The sequence below is a fragment of the Physeter macrocephalus genome, chromosome 2, assembly GCF_002837175.3.
Source record: "Physeter macrocephalus isolate SW-GA chromosome 2, ASM283717v5, whole genome shotgun sequence".
NCBI lineage: Eukaryota > Metazoa > Chordata > Mammalia > Artiodactyla > Physeteridae > Physeter > Physeter macrocephalus.
Genome location: NC_041215.1, coordinates 80,208,157 through 80,223,312, shown reverse-complemented (window position 1 = coordinate 80,223,312; position 15,156 = coordinate 80,208,157). Strand labels below are relative to the sequence as shown.

At 35.5% G+C, this 15,156-nt stretch overlaps 1 protein-coding gene across 2 annotated transcripts in view; it reads left to right on the top strand.

The window, feature by feature from the left end:
* Positions 1 to 15,156, top strand: part of CHN1 (chimerin 1) — a 192,661-nt gene that overhangs the window by 41,170 nt on the left and 136,335 nt on the right. For both annotated transcript variants that reach the window (XM_024122322.2, XM_055088681.1), the window contains exons 3-4: positions 4,348 to 4,386; positions 9,915 to 9,970. In XM_024122322.2, the coding sequence (XP_023978090.1) occupies positions 4,348 to 4,386; positions 9,915 to 9,970 (95 nt within the window). The remainder of the gene's footprint in view (positions 1 to 4,347; positions 4,387 to 9,914; positions 9,971 to 15,156) is intronic.

Sequence of the window (15,156 nt, the reverse complement as noted above, 5' to 3'; positions counted from 1 at the left end):
GCCTGTGCTCCGCAACGGGGGAGGCCACAGCAGTGAGAGGCCCCCGTACCGCAAAAAAAAAAAAAAAAAAAAAAAGAGTGTAAGGTATGTTTTTCTAAGCCATGCAACTTCCCCCTCCCAGTGAGCCCCTTTCCCCTGAGTCCTGAGGACGGTGGTGCCTACCCTTTGCCTAACTTGTTCAACAAAATGGCCCATACCAAGGTGACCTAGGGTCTCCACCCCTAAACATAAGAGAGACTGTCATAATTTTTAAACGTTCCCTTTCAAAGAGCATATCATTTAATCTCTGCCTTAACAGATTCCTGTTACACACATTTAAGGCTTATGGTATGTATTGCCAGTTGTTCTCTAGAGAGGTTGCACCAGTTTACACTTCCACCAGAAAAAAATAGATTGCTAGGAAAAGACTTTTAAAACCCAGACTGTGTTGTTAAATGTCACTAATAATTAGAATTGTTTTAATATTAAGGGAAACACAAACTTAAATCCCAATATTTCTTGGTTATTTGCCAGATACTCATTTTATTTGGCCACAGAATTGTGATCTGTAGCATCTCAAATAATGTCATTTATTTATTTATTTATTTATTTATTTATTTATTTATTTATTTATTTATTTATTTATTTATTTATTTATTTATTTATTTATTTATTTATTTATTTATTTATTTATTTATTTATTTATTTATTTATTTATTTATTTATTTATTTATTTATTTATTTATTTATTTATTTATTTATTTATTTATTTATTTATTTATTTATTTATTTCTGTGTTGGGTCTTCGTTGCTGCGTGTGGGCTTTCTCTAGTTGTGGTGAGCGGGAGCTACTCTTCATTGCGGTGCACAGGCTTCTCATTGTGGTGGCTTCTCTTGTTGTGGAGCACGGGCTCTAGGCGCGTGGGCTTCAGTAGTTGTGACGCGGGCTCAGTAGTTGTGGCGCACAGGCTTAGTTGTTCCGCGGCATGTGGGATCTTCCCAGACTAGGGCTCGAACCCGTGTCCCCTGCATTGGCAGGCAGATTTTTTAACCACTGTGCCACCAGGGAAGTCCCTCATTGTGTTTTTAAATTCGCTTTTGGTGAAGGCAGGAGAGGGTACTCATTTACTAAAGGTCTACTGAGTGCAAGGTGCTTAATGTATGATACCTAATATAATCCTCACAACAAACCTGTGTTGTTACTATTCCCATTTTAGATGATATCGTTACTCTATTTTATAGATAAAGAAAAGAGAAGTAGTAAGTTTCCTAAAGTCACACAGCAAGTAAAGGTTGATGTTCCCCTAAGAAAGTCCTATCTAGGACTAGATGAACAATCCCCCAGAGAAAGAACTTTGATTATTAGCCTCTTACTCTCTTACCATCTCCAAAGTGAAAGCAATCTCCAGGGCCTCCTGCTCATAGGTACAGGCTTTGCACAGAGTTTGCAAGGAGTTAGGGCCAACTGCAAAGTGAGAGGGCACAGTCCTAAACACTTCTTTCACTTCTGACACCAACTGCAAGTTGGAAGGGGTTCCCTCAAATCACGCTTGGGTTCGATGATTCTCTAGAAGGACTCACAGAACTCACTAAACACTGTTATACTGAGAGTCATGATTTATTACAGGGAAAGGATACAGATTAAAATCAGCCAAAGGGAAAAGCACATAAAACAGCGTCCGGCAGAGAAGTACAAAATGCAGAGCTTCTCTTATCCTCTGTGGAGTCAGGATGCATACTCTTCTAGCATTGATGCGTGATGATACACATGGAGTATTTCCAGCCAAGGAAGCTCTCCCAATCCTGAGTTCAGAGTTTTTAATGAGGGCTTTATGATTGATGGCCCACATGGTTGATCTCATTCTCCAGCTTGACTGACACTGTGTGACCCAAAACCCCACCCTAAGTCATATTGGTACTCTCTGGCTAGCCCAAGGCTTCCAGACAAATAAAATTACCTCCTAGGAGCTGAAGGCAAAAGTCAGACCTCTTCTGGGGCACAAGGTTAAATTCTTTACTACACTGGGTCTCAGCCTTGTTGAGTGCCCTTCCTCTTCCTGGCCGCATGTGCCGTGCCATCTTCCGCGTGGTGGGTCGGGAGGTTGTCTGAACGCTGGCAAGGAGGCTGAGACACACACATGAATATGGGTGAGTGCCAGGAGAGTGAACGTCCACTCTCCTGTTAAACCTGGAACTGTCCTAGGATTGAATGGCAATATAACAGCATCCATATGGCATCAATGAAATCATTAAATGACTTGAATGCTTAGAGGCAAATTTTTCCTCGTATTAAAAATATATAATTCAATTAATTCAATTTACTTATTAAGATAAATGTCAGTATAATTAACCCTCCAAACATACACACACCCCACCCCCACCCCCTGGCAAAGTAAATATGTATATATCTATATGTCACTGTCCTGAGGTCATATTTCATCCTAATGTTATATCATTCCTATGTGAGTTTACCTGAGTTGGTAGTTTTCCTAAATAATTGCTCATTCATATACAGACAGTCCTCATTATTCTTGATTCTGTTTGTGTTTGCAGATTTGCTTACTTGCTAGCATTTATTTGTAACCCTTTTAAAATAAATACCTGTGACACTTACATAGTCATTTGCCAACATTTATAGAGTGGCTAATTGAGTTGCATGAGCTGAATATTCCCCGCTGAGGTTGAGCAAGGCAACTCTGTCTTCTTTGTTTTAGCTCTTATACTGTTAACAAGTGTTCTTTTCATAGCCTATTTAGTGCCACACTTCTTGCATTTTTGTGGCTTTTTATTGGTGATTTTACTTTTTAAAATGACCCCTAAGCATAGTGTCAAAATCCTGTCTGGTGCTTCTAAGTACAAGAGACAGTGATGTTATCTTACAGAGAAAATACATGTGTCAGGTAAGTTTCATTGAGGCATGAGTTACAGTACAGTTGGCTGTGAGTTCAGTGTTTATGAATCAACCGTATATACTAAATAAGGTGTGTTTAAACAAAAATACACAGAAAACAAAGTTATGTATTGATTGGTTGATGAAAATGTTGTGACCAGAGGCTCACAGGAACCTAACTTGTGTTTCCCCAGGTGCAGTGGTTCAGTATTGGTTAATTCAGTGTTTATGGTGACGTTGTAGAATATAACTACTGTGGATAATGAGAGTCAGCTGTATTTGCTGCATTACTTCATTCATTTATTCATGTAATCTTTTATTCATTCTTTGAGAAAACATATATGAAAACTTCTCCTGGGTGCCAAGCAATTTCTACATGACTTAGAATTTCCCTTTTATGTTCTTTTGCCTATCATCAGTAGTCTTACTGTAGCCCTCTGACTCAAAGTATTTGTGTGGTTTATGATAACACATCATAAATGAAGTGTGAGATTGCATTTTAAAGGTTGGGAGTTGGGGGCTGAATGTTTCGAGTCTGTGACCATTTTAATGTGAGCTACCTGTACAAGAACTCACCCTTCTCAATAAACTTCCCAGGAGTTTTCTTGCCTCCTTGGAGACCATGATTTGTAGGATCGGATTCCTCAGTGGGTTTCTGTTGGATGCCAGCAGAGCCAGGTGATGTGTCTGGCCACACCTCTCCACACCAAAATGCTGTGTCTGCTGGTTTGGCTACATGGCCTTGCAGGCAGGGCTTTGTGCTGGCAAGATTATTCCTCAGCTGTGCTTCACAGATGAGAAGCCAGTCCACGCTGTCCCCTCTCCTTTCTCCGATTCACCCATCTCCCTCGTGAGCTTGTATTTCCATCTCTCTCCACTGCCTCTTCACACTGTCTCCTAATTCACATTCAAGCAGAGTGAGGGGAAGTGGACCTGGAGAGCACATGTTCACCTCATGTTCTTTGTGGCTCCCTAGATACACTGTCCTACATTGAAGTGTTGCTCATTTCCTGGTTTTGATTGTCCAGGATGTATGAGGACTAAGGTCTGTACCTTGCTGTTCTTCTCTCTTGATGTTAGTCAAACCCGTTTCACTGGACTCCCCCAAATGTGATGGAGGGAAATATAGAAAAGTTCCAATGATTTCAGGGATCTTTCAGTGGAATGATCATAGAATTAAGCCCAAAGACATTATTGATATTACCTCAGTGACTGTAAAAGCAGTAAAAATTAAGCGTGACGTTTTTATGTGATAAGCAGTTGAATAAATACAGTAACTTTCTTCAAACATCTTTGTGAAATTGTACTCCAAGGAAGGGAGGACCAAGACTAAAAAACCTTTGAATGCCCTTTAGTGCCTAGCACGATGCCTAGGACAAATAGACCTCAACAAATATGTATTAAATGAATTAATGATTAAAATATCTCATTTAAAATGTAAGTATTCAGTAATGTTAATTTGATGTTTATTCTTTCAGATACAGATGAATATAGACCTCCTGTTTGGAAATCTTACTGTAAGTATACAAATAAATTGGGTGGGTTATAGTGCTTTATAAGTAATATAAAAATATTAGGAACATTAGATATGAAGAGTCATTCCATTTTGTGTCCATTATTGAAAAATTAATTCACAACAGAATTTGTGACTAGCACAGAAAAAGAAACTGGGGAAATAGGAGCATTTCCACAAAGTCTGTCATGGTTTGCATGTCAGAAATGCATCTCATCCCTCTGAACTCACATGGAATTCCGTATTATGGAATTTGAGACCACTTGTTGACAGTGGCTGATAAAACTAATGAAAGGAGAAGCTAACTAAGAATTCAAGGAATCTAATATTCTTAGATCCTGTTTTTTATATTAAAAAAGGAATAAATAAATAATAAGTCAGGAGGCTATCTTGCTAGAAAAGATGAGTAAAAAGTGGTCTTCTTTTTTAGGAATTGCCTTCCGAAATATAAAAGAGAGACATTGAATCTATATTGTTCTTTAAACTTGGCATTAGAATACAAATTTTTTCTGAAGAGTCTAGGTTCTTAGTCCTTTATTTCCCCTTCCTTGTTGCCTAGAGAATATTATTGCATCAAGTAAAAGCTATTTCAGAATTTTAAAAAATGGAAATAGGGTTAATATAATCAGAGTTGTTTTTTAAAAATCCATGAATGCACTGTTGCAGAAACCAGTACTGTAAACTTTTGTTTGTTGTCTATATAGAGTCAAATAAGCAACCTAAAAAACCTGTACTTTAAATACAGATTATTAGCATCTTTGTAAATGTTGAGTTATTCTGAATTTTGGTATTTGTAAGTTGCTGCAATTTGCTGACTGAAAGAGCAGCAATTCAGATTCTTACTTGGTTTTATGTTCCCAGAGCAACAGATAGTTTATTGTAATAGGTTGCCACTGGGGGCTAATTATAGTAAGCAAAATATGAACAGTCTCTAAAAATATTGCCATAGATGTGTTTTCCCCCACCCCTGCTGCTTCTGTTTTGATTCTGGGGAGTATAGTTCAAAGAATGTATAAAAATGACTGATGTTCTTTACCTCTCAAAGATTTTGTCTCATAATCTCATTGGCGGGAAGCCTGTTTAAAATTCTTCTCTGCATTTTCTGGTTTTCAGTTTATCTTTATTCTCTTTGCTCTGATTTGTGGCTTGCACATTTTAATGTAAGAGCATTTATAAAACCTCAGACTGTTATTGAATCACGGTGGTGATTTTTCCCCCTGAAGAATATTGATTACTAAATGTGGTATATGCAATTTGTATTTTCTGTATCTTCCTGTGTCTTATAGTAGCTACCATTTGTCTTAAAAATGGCATATTTCTTTTTTTTTTTGGTGATAATACTGAGTTTTATAGTTTCTTTTAGTGACTTCAGTGCCTGAAGAACACTGCCACCCCCCATCATTTTAACAGTAGAAACAGGGAGGAAATTATTAGAATAGACTTTATTTTCTGACCATCAAATGCAAAAACTTCCAGTTCAAGGAAGTTTTATGATTAAACTGTGCTAAAACCAAGCAGAAAGGTCCATATTTAAAACTGGTCATGTGAAATTTCCTTATGAAATCATGATGTTGTCTTCTAAGAATTTGTATATGTGCAAATTTTAACTAATGAGAAAACATGTAAAAGTTACATTGTCACATTGAAGTAATTGTTGTGATGATCATTTGGATTGTTAAATGTGTTTGTCAAAATTCTGATCCTAGAAAATATTGGGATGTAGGTTGAATTCTTTTTTCTTTTTGTTTGTTTGTTTTGCCTTTACCACTCAGTTTTATAGTTTTATGTCTAGCTAGCTGTAAATAATCTCCAGTAAGGTATTTATTAATAAAATTCATCTTTATTAATGAAGTTCATCTGTCCCAGAGTCTGTGCATTTTAATAAGAAAAAATTTTTAAACTGACAAGCCTGTGACACCCGTATTTCATCAATAGTGACTGAAATTTTAAGTTACTGGAGTAGTAGGCCCTGCTCAGTACCCTCAATAATTGAGCCATGACATTTTGTTTATTTCCTACATATGCCTTGATCAGAGTTGATAGTTAACAAATTCTGTTTGATTGTCTTTGGGACTGACAAACCATAATGCATTCGTCATCTTCTCTGTATTGTGACTTAAATTTTTGTAATTAAAATACTCCTCAAAATGGTGATAAAATCTAAATGGACTGAGATTTTAAAAAAAATCAGGTATGTCAGTCCACATAAGGAGATACAAGCAGAATGAAAGCTATTCAGAATGTTCTGATTGTTCACTTCTATTCTGTACTACATCTGTAAAAACTAAAGGGGACAGTTACATTTTCATGTCAAAAGTTGCAGCGTGTTAAGGATTTTTTTTTTCTGTCTTTAGCTTGTTGGGGTCTGAACAGCTTTTCACAGTGTGATTCTATGAGAAACTTATTTTCACTGTGATTCTATAAGAAACGTATTTTACCCATGCCTCTCTTGTGCTTTCTGATTTTGGTTTAGTTGAGCTTGTGAAAACATAATTCTAAAACCTTACAAGTTCAAACCAATAATTAAATAGAATTAGCAAGATTCTAAGTTGAGAACTCTTTTAAGACAAGTACAATTTTGTTGCTTTTAATATGTATTGCTTGAATTAAGCCAGGGGCCAAACATGTAATAAATGAGGCAAGTGAGGCAGGTGGGGACTGTGAGAAAGCAGAGAGAGGATGCCCTTTTTGTAGGGAGTAGCTCATAATTAGCTCCCCTTTACTGTGGGTATCTAACACTCTGAGTCCAGTGTTGTCACATCTTCTAAGTTTTCAAGAGAAGCTGGAATTCTCTTTTGCTTTTGTTGTTGTTGTTAAATCTCTTAATTTTTAAATGTTAAAAACAAGTTTAAATTTGGAAAACAGCAAACCAAACAACACATGTGAGCCTGTTTTGACCTCAAGATACCAACTTGTGATCTCTGAACTTGATTAACAATGTATTGTCTCTAGATACTGAGAATTTCATTAATAAGTACATAAACATTGACACTTCTAAGGTGATTGAAAAATGTTGAGTACTTTAATCATATGTCTTCTCGTCTTGAAGTTAGCTCTTAATTTTTGGTGAATCATTTAATGATTGTGCAATTTAAATTTTCAGCTGAGTTCTGGTTTAAATGACCAAAAAACTCTAAATTGAGAAGGGCCTGAATTAATTACTCTTTATTACAATGTATGATTTTTTAATGATCCTTTTGATGGGTATTCCCTGAATTCATATGTTATATTCAGTTATACAATATCCAAAGGCCCTCCCTTCATATATATTTTTATTAAAAATGAGTCTTAAAGATAGACTAACCATTGGGTAGCCATAAGGAGGCATTTGTCTAAAAATTACTCCTCTCCATGAAATAGAACTATACTCTTTGAAAGTCTGATTAAAACAAAGGGTGAAATTCTCAGTGATGATATTTCACTCTTTTTTTCATACTGGTTTATCTTAATATTTGCTTGCTGAATAGGTAAATGCATTTTTGATGATAACCAGATACTACAGTATTTGTGCTTTGAATCAAAATCAACATTTTACTTTCTGTAGTAACTTTTAATGTCCTTCTTGACCACCATTCAGTTTTCGTAATTCAGTTTCTGTAGATGACCCTACTTTCCAAAGCATTTGCTTGACAAAGGGAAACAATTGATCTTTTGAGAATTGCTGGTCAAAACAGAAATGTGAACTGAATTTTCACACCTTAGAGTTATAGTTACCAACAGGGAGGAATGGACCTGAAGGATGGACCTTTTTGCATATCATGATTTGGTTCTCTTGGGAGGATGGAGATTTACAAATATCTCTGTGTGGTACACATGTGCTCTCACTATCAGGGCCAGACAAATTTAGTTTCAGTGCTTGCTTTCTTCCCTTCCCCATCTCAAAATTATTCCCTTCGTATCATCTCTTTAATCCATAAAAATATATTCACAGTAGTATTTTTGAAAAACTAACTCTCACAGTAAAATATGGGTATCTAAAACATTTTAATATGTTAACGTCTCTTAGGGATTTTTGCAACCAGGAGGATAAGGCAAAGGAATACATTTCTCTCAGTAGATTTCAAACATTATTAAATGAGAAGTGTTTTGTTTATTTTTTGATTCTTAAACAATAAAGCTGTATCTTCTTAGCACCTTTTAAATTATAGCATTACGATGTTGTTATGTTTTGGTGATGAACTGTAGATGCATCCTGGTACCCAAATATTATTGTAAAAAATTTTATGTATTAGTATCAGTCACCTACATATAATAATAGCTAATCTTTATTGAGTGTTTACCATGTGCCAGGGACTATTTTGAGTGTTTCACATATAGTATTTAATCCTTTCAGTAATCTATGAAGTAGAAACTATTATTATCCCCATTTTTAAATGATGAAAGCTGAGGCTCAGTATGCATTGTTAGAGGCAGAGCCCCAGTGTTCAGACCCCAGGTGGTCTGGTTCAGGAGTTCATATTTGCAACTGCAATACTCTGTTGCCTTTACATAGCAATACAGAACAGTGATGTGTATCTGTGTATGTTCTCAGTATATTTAGTGTATGTATACACACACACATATATATATATATACATAGTCTAGTTGTATATGTTTATATATGTCCTTATAGTATATATGAATGAATATGATCAGAGGTGGAGTCTATATAATGGCAGTTGAAATGTGAGCCATACATTGTCTGACAACCCCAGATGCTGGGTAGTTTGATGTTATATTGACCAAATGTCTATGTATTTAAATACAGTATTAAATTCAGTTATATGTGATTATATGTGTAGAAATAGAAAACAGATTTTCTCCAAGACATAAACTTAGACCTACATAAACACACTTTTCTCTGATAACTACACGTTCTATTCATTTTTTCTTTAAGTCAAGAAGCCTGAAGTGAGTCTTAGAAGGACATGGTATTGGTATAATTTTCACCAATCCATTTTCAGATACCCTAAAAATTGTCCTCTGGCAAGCTATATAAGTGTCTGAATTCTCTCTTTTGCTGCATTTACCCTAGTTGAATAAGTGGTGGTAACTTTGCCTCAGAAATTTTGTTTCTAGGGGAGATCATCTTTGAAGATAGATGTTCACAGTATAAATAGGGGAGAAAAACAGTGTATGTGTTACATCTAGCCTATAAATCCTAATTTTAGTTTCAAGTTTGACACTTAATAATGTACTTTTAAAATATACAACTAGTATTTGTTTATAACACAGGCATGCTTTATGTAATATATCCACAAAAATTGGGGAAAATAAATGACCAGATTTTGGAGAACAGAGCCAAATATCCAATACTGATTTGTTATAACACTTCTGTGGATTATGATTTTCTTATTTGTGTTTGCTCCTGGGCTTTCACTAAATTTAGTTTGGTTTACTTTCTTTGCTTCATAGCAAAATTTAATTTAATAACAAATAGGACCGTACCACAGTTTTCTTTTGAACATAAAAAAGCAGGCAGGTTTTGATTCCTAATATATTCAGATGTTCTACATAAGGGAAACTGACATGTTTTATTTTCTAACTTCCCAGTGTATCAACTGCAACAAGAAGCCCCTCATCCTCGGAGAATTACCTGTACTAATGAGGTGGGTGTAATGAAACCATTACAACGAAATGTCTCTCAATCATTTGTTTCCCAAACTTTGACCTTCCTCAGTGACATGGTTATTTGTGGGATTAACTTTTGACGCTACTTAGCATCATAAAATTGTAACTTGAATGCATTTTTCTTAACATTCTTCTCACTTGAAATAACTACCACTTTTTAATGGACTGTTTGGAACACAGGATAGAATAAGACAGTATAGTTTTAAGTGATGTTAGTATTCTTTTCAGTGAATTTATACATTCTTCCATTTTTTAGTGTTTTATTCTTTACTTTTTAAAACAGAGTTTGAAGGCATCATTGTAGCATTATTGAAGTAATTTTTCCATTTAAAAAAGATTTAAATCATGATTTTAAAAAGCAAAAGTCAAAAGCAAAATCATGACAGTTCACCAAAAGAGATATGACATATATGACGTGACAGTATATGAAAAGATGTTCAACTTCATTAATAATAGAAATGCAAATTAAAATACACAGTGAAAATTTTCACTTTTCAGATTGGCAAAAGTTCAAAAACATAGAATATACTCCTTAGCTGGTAAACCTGTGAGGAAATAGGCAAGCATATATTGCTGATGGGAATGTGAAATGCTACAACTTTATGAGAGTTTTGTAATATCTAACATCTGCATTTACCCTTTGACCTACCAGTCCAAATTCTAGAGATTTACTCTGATGAATTGCCTGTACAAATATGGAATAGCATGTGCTCAAAGTTTTTCATTGTAGGGTTATTTTTAATAGCAGAATATTGGAAAAAATGTAAATGCTCATAGGCGACTGATTGAGTAAATTATAATACTAAAAAGAATAAGGAAGATTTCTATGAGCTGATGTGGAATGATTTCCATATGCAAAATGTATATATAGTAATTATGGTCCCTTTTTAGTAATAAAGAAGGGAAAATAAGAGAAAAATAAAGCTTACTTTTGCAAAAGAGAAACACAGGAGAGTTAACCCAGATACGAGTGAAATAGTTTTCCATAAGGAGTGGGTGAGGAGCAATGTAGAGGGGATAAGGATGGAAGTGAGATTCCTCTGAGGGTGTGTTTTTATATAGTTTTGACATTTGAACTATGCAAGTGTTTCACATATTCAAATAACCAAATTAAATAAAAATGATTTTAAAAACCCTAAAATTGAATACAAATAGAAACAAATGAACCTAACAAATTCATAACATAATCAGCCAAAATTAATTTAAGTAGTTTTTAAACATATTATTTTGGCTATACAAACATAGAGGGAAATATTCTAAGATCCATAACCTACAAAAAGATCTTTTAACTATAGTTATTAGATTTGTTGTTGTTAGTGGTACTTGTTTAGAAATTCTGCAGTTATTTTGTTGTATTATAGGATAGAGCAAATAAGTAATTATATTGGATTTTGGGGAACCAAGGTTTTTAGGAGATATTAATATGGAATGGGGGAAATTGAGAGGCACACTGTGGTATTGAATTTGAATTGGAGGTATTAATAAATACCTATGACATCACAGATTTTTAAAAATGTATTTTCCATCTCAGTTTATGAAAAGGGCTTAGAAGCAGTGATGCCCCAGTAAGAACGAATAAACCCAGTGCCCAAATTTTAGTTTCCAAATACCGTTTCCTACTAAAAGGAGCCAGTGCTCCTTAGAGAAATTCCTGATTGTAGAATATGGGGCAGAGAGGTCCAGGAACATCTTATGTCAGAAAGCAAGAAGGGCTCAAAAATGGATGAGGATGTGTCAAAAACACATAGGAGCCCACTTGAAGAGTTCCCAAAAGCAAAATTTGGGACAATTTGACATCAAAAAGAATAATGATAGTAATTAATTACAACACATTGAATGAAAAAAGAATGTGTAAGTCTGTAATGATACTTACAAAAAAACCTATCCCAATACAAAGAGGGAAAAGAAAGGGGAGAAAATTGTTCTTTCCAGCAAGCACTAGTGCCTAAAAATGTAGAAAGAATGATAATGATTTGCACTGATAATTGAGTCAGGCAAGGATCATCACTGGACGTTAAAACATTGAATAAAAGGTTGTAGATAAACAGAATAATCACATGGTCTTAATTATTTATGAATTGCAAAGAGAAAAATACATCTTTATAGTGGAGAGGTCTAACAGTCACACCTTTAGTCAGGTGATCACATTTAGCATTACCTGCAATGGGACAGACTGACACGTGTCTCCTAAATGATGCAATGAAACATACACAACATCATTTATGTAGTATTTCTGCCTAAAATGTTTAGCTTACATCTGTTTATGAAGTATAAGTCAGTCCAATCCAGAATGTGTACATTCTATAAGACAGCTGGGCTTTAAAATAATTTCATTTTCATAAAAGAAATAACAGTTGTGGGACCTTTCTAAAGTAAAGAAGAGTAAAGAGGCATGCCAACAAAATGCAATGCATACACCTCGATAGAGTCCTGGTTTTATACATATATGTGTGTGTGTGTGTGTGTGTGTGTGTATATATATATATATATATATATATGGTTTTTTTTTTAAAGCTATACATTCTGGGTACAATTGGAGAAATTTGAATGTGGACTATATATTAGGTAATATAAAGTCGTGGTAACTTTCTTATGATATACTGTTGAAAAGAATTGCATCTTCGTTGTTTAAAAAAATGTTGAAATGGATTTTGTTATTGTGACAGCTGGTTTAAAAAAACATTGAATAACTCTGAAAGCACATAGTCACAAAGGAATGAATTTACAAAATTAGGCAGGGATTTCATGAGATTACCTTTTATTTATTTATTTTTGGCTGCATTGGGTCTTCGTTGCTGCATACAGGCTTTCTCTAGTTGAGGTGAGCGAGAGGCTACTCTTCATTGCGGTGTGCCGGCTTCTCATTGTGGTGGCTTCTCTTGTTGTGGAGCATGGGCTCTAGGCACACAGGCTTCAGTATTTGCAGCGTGAGGGCTCAGTAGTTGTGGCATGCAGGCTCATTAGTTGTGGCTCGTGGGCTCTAGAGCACAGGCTCAGTAGTTGTGGCACATGGGCTTAGTTGCTCTGACCGAGGCATGTGGGATCATCCTGGACCAGGGCTCGAACCCATGTCCCCTGCATTGGCAGGCAGATTCTTAACCACTGCGCCACCAGGGAAGTCCTGAGATTACCTCCCCCCGCCCCCCCGCACCTACCTCCTTAACCACTCCTTCTCAATCCTGTAAGGGCATCAGAATCACCTCTAGATCCTTTAAAAAAATACATGTGTTCAGGCCCCTTCTCAGACCTTTTGAAGTATGATCTTTGGTAATGGAGCTCAGAAATCTGTATGTATAGGAAGCCCACAAATGATTCTGACCTACAGAGATGTTAAGTCAGCACACTTTTCTTTAAAATCTTTGAAAAAAGGGGATACTTCATGCATGCCCTAGTATGGAGTAATCTCCTGGAGGGAGACCTGGAGTAGACTCAGCCCTCCCACAGGTGAGTCATCACCAGCTAGGTACTGAGGCAGCACAGAAACCAGACTCCATTTGGCCCTTTACTCATCTCTCACAGAAGATTCTACTGTGTTGCCCACTGCTGCTGAGACTGGTATATGTTTAGCACTGCAAGTCTTTAGTTATGATGTTGCAAAAAATAACATCTTGAAGATGTTTTGACAAATAAATTTGACTTTTGAGTTATTCCTGAGAGAGTTAAAAAGAAAGTTCCAAGGAGTTTCTGAGGAGAGATTGTTCAACTAAGCTTCTACATTGCTGATTTTGCTTTAGGTAGTTACTTGTGCTACTACTTTATCTGCTTATTAGCAAATTGAAGTTTTTCTTCTTCATTCATCCTTGTCTGCTAGAAATGCTTGTCATTTTCCACCCGTACAGGTTCTGATGACTTCACTTTACTCATCCTCTCAAATATTCATCTTTGAACTAAGATGAGCTCTTTATTCATGGGCATAAAGAGAGATGATTAGTAGAAATGGACTCGTGTTTTTCCATTACATTTCTTAATCATGTCTTAGTTCACTATGATGATCCACCATTTTCTCTGTTTCAGAGAACTATCAAATTGTCAACTGTCATGTATTGAGGGCTATGATTTGTATAGGACAAGTTTAGAAGCTTGAATACCAATAGTTTGTCAAAGGTCCTATTTCAGTGGAATCATAGGATGTTTTAAGAGACCATCCAGTCCAACCTCTATACCGTATCACTGAGATAGCTTTGTGCCTTCCAGGGGAATAAATGACTTCGTTGCAGCCATTCTGTCTTCCAAGAGCTCTAGCTGAAAGAAGGTTTGTTCTTCAGCTGTATTAAATGCTCTCTCTCTGAACCTTCTAGTTTCAATTCTAGTTTTGTCCTTGGACTTTTGCAGAATCAATCAAATCCTTCCCCATATAACAACCTTAGGAAACTTAAACTTCAACCTTCAGAAACTTGACGCTGCACCTAAATTTCTCTTCTCAAGCTACAAAATGAGTTACTCCTAAGCATCGTTTTCCAGAATAGACATACCAATCACAACCAAATACGTTAGTGAGAGAGTTGGCAAAGACCTGAATCATAATCACTTGTCTGAAACTGGGTCCTTTCCTGTTTCCTTTCCTCTCTTCTAGTGCCAGTTCATTTAATTCTGTTCTGTTCCTGGTCTCTTAGATAAACTTAACTTTACATTTTATTTTACTTGATAAGAATACTGGTGAAAGACAGCAGAATCTTCTAAGAGAGTTATCTAAAATAACTAGAAATTAATATTTCTGAAGGATGCTTTAAGGTCCAAAAGCTACCTTTAGTAAATGAGTGCATAAAGGCATCCTGCCAGGCATTTGGGGAGATCCATAACTGTTGCAGCGCTTTAAAGCAATTCTATGATTAGTATTACAGAAAGATAATCTATCATGAAACTACATCATTAAAATAATCTCTGCCTTATCTTGTTTCTGTATTAAAAGTTCTCTGTGTTCACTTCAAGATGCTCTTAAATCAAAGATTTTTCTGAATCTAAAGGCTTTTGTAGGCAGTCTCTCCTCAGTAATTATAAAGTGTTTCATGTTACTAATTATATTTTTAATTTTTTAAAAAATTTTAAACATTTTATCAAGAAGGCACTTTTTTTTATACAGCAGGTCCTTATTAGTCATCAATTTTATACACATCAGTGTATACATGTTAATCCCAATCTCCCAATTCATCCCCCACCCCACTCC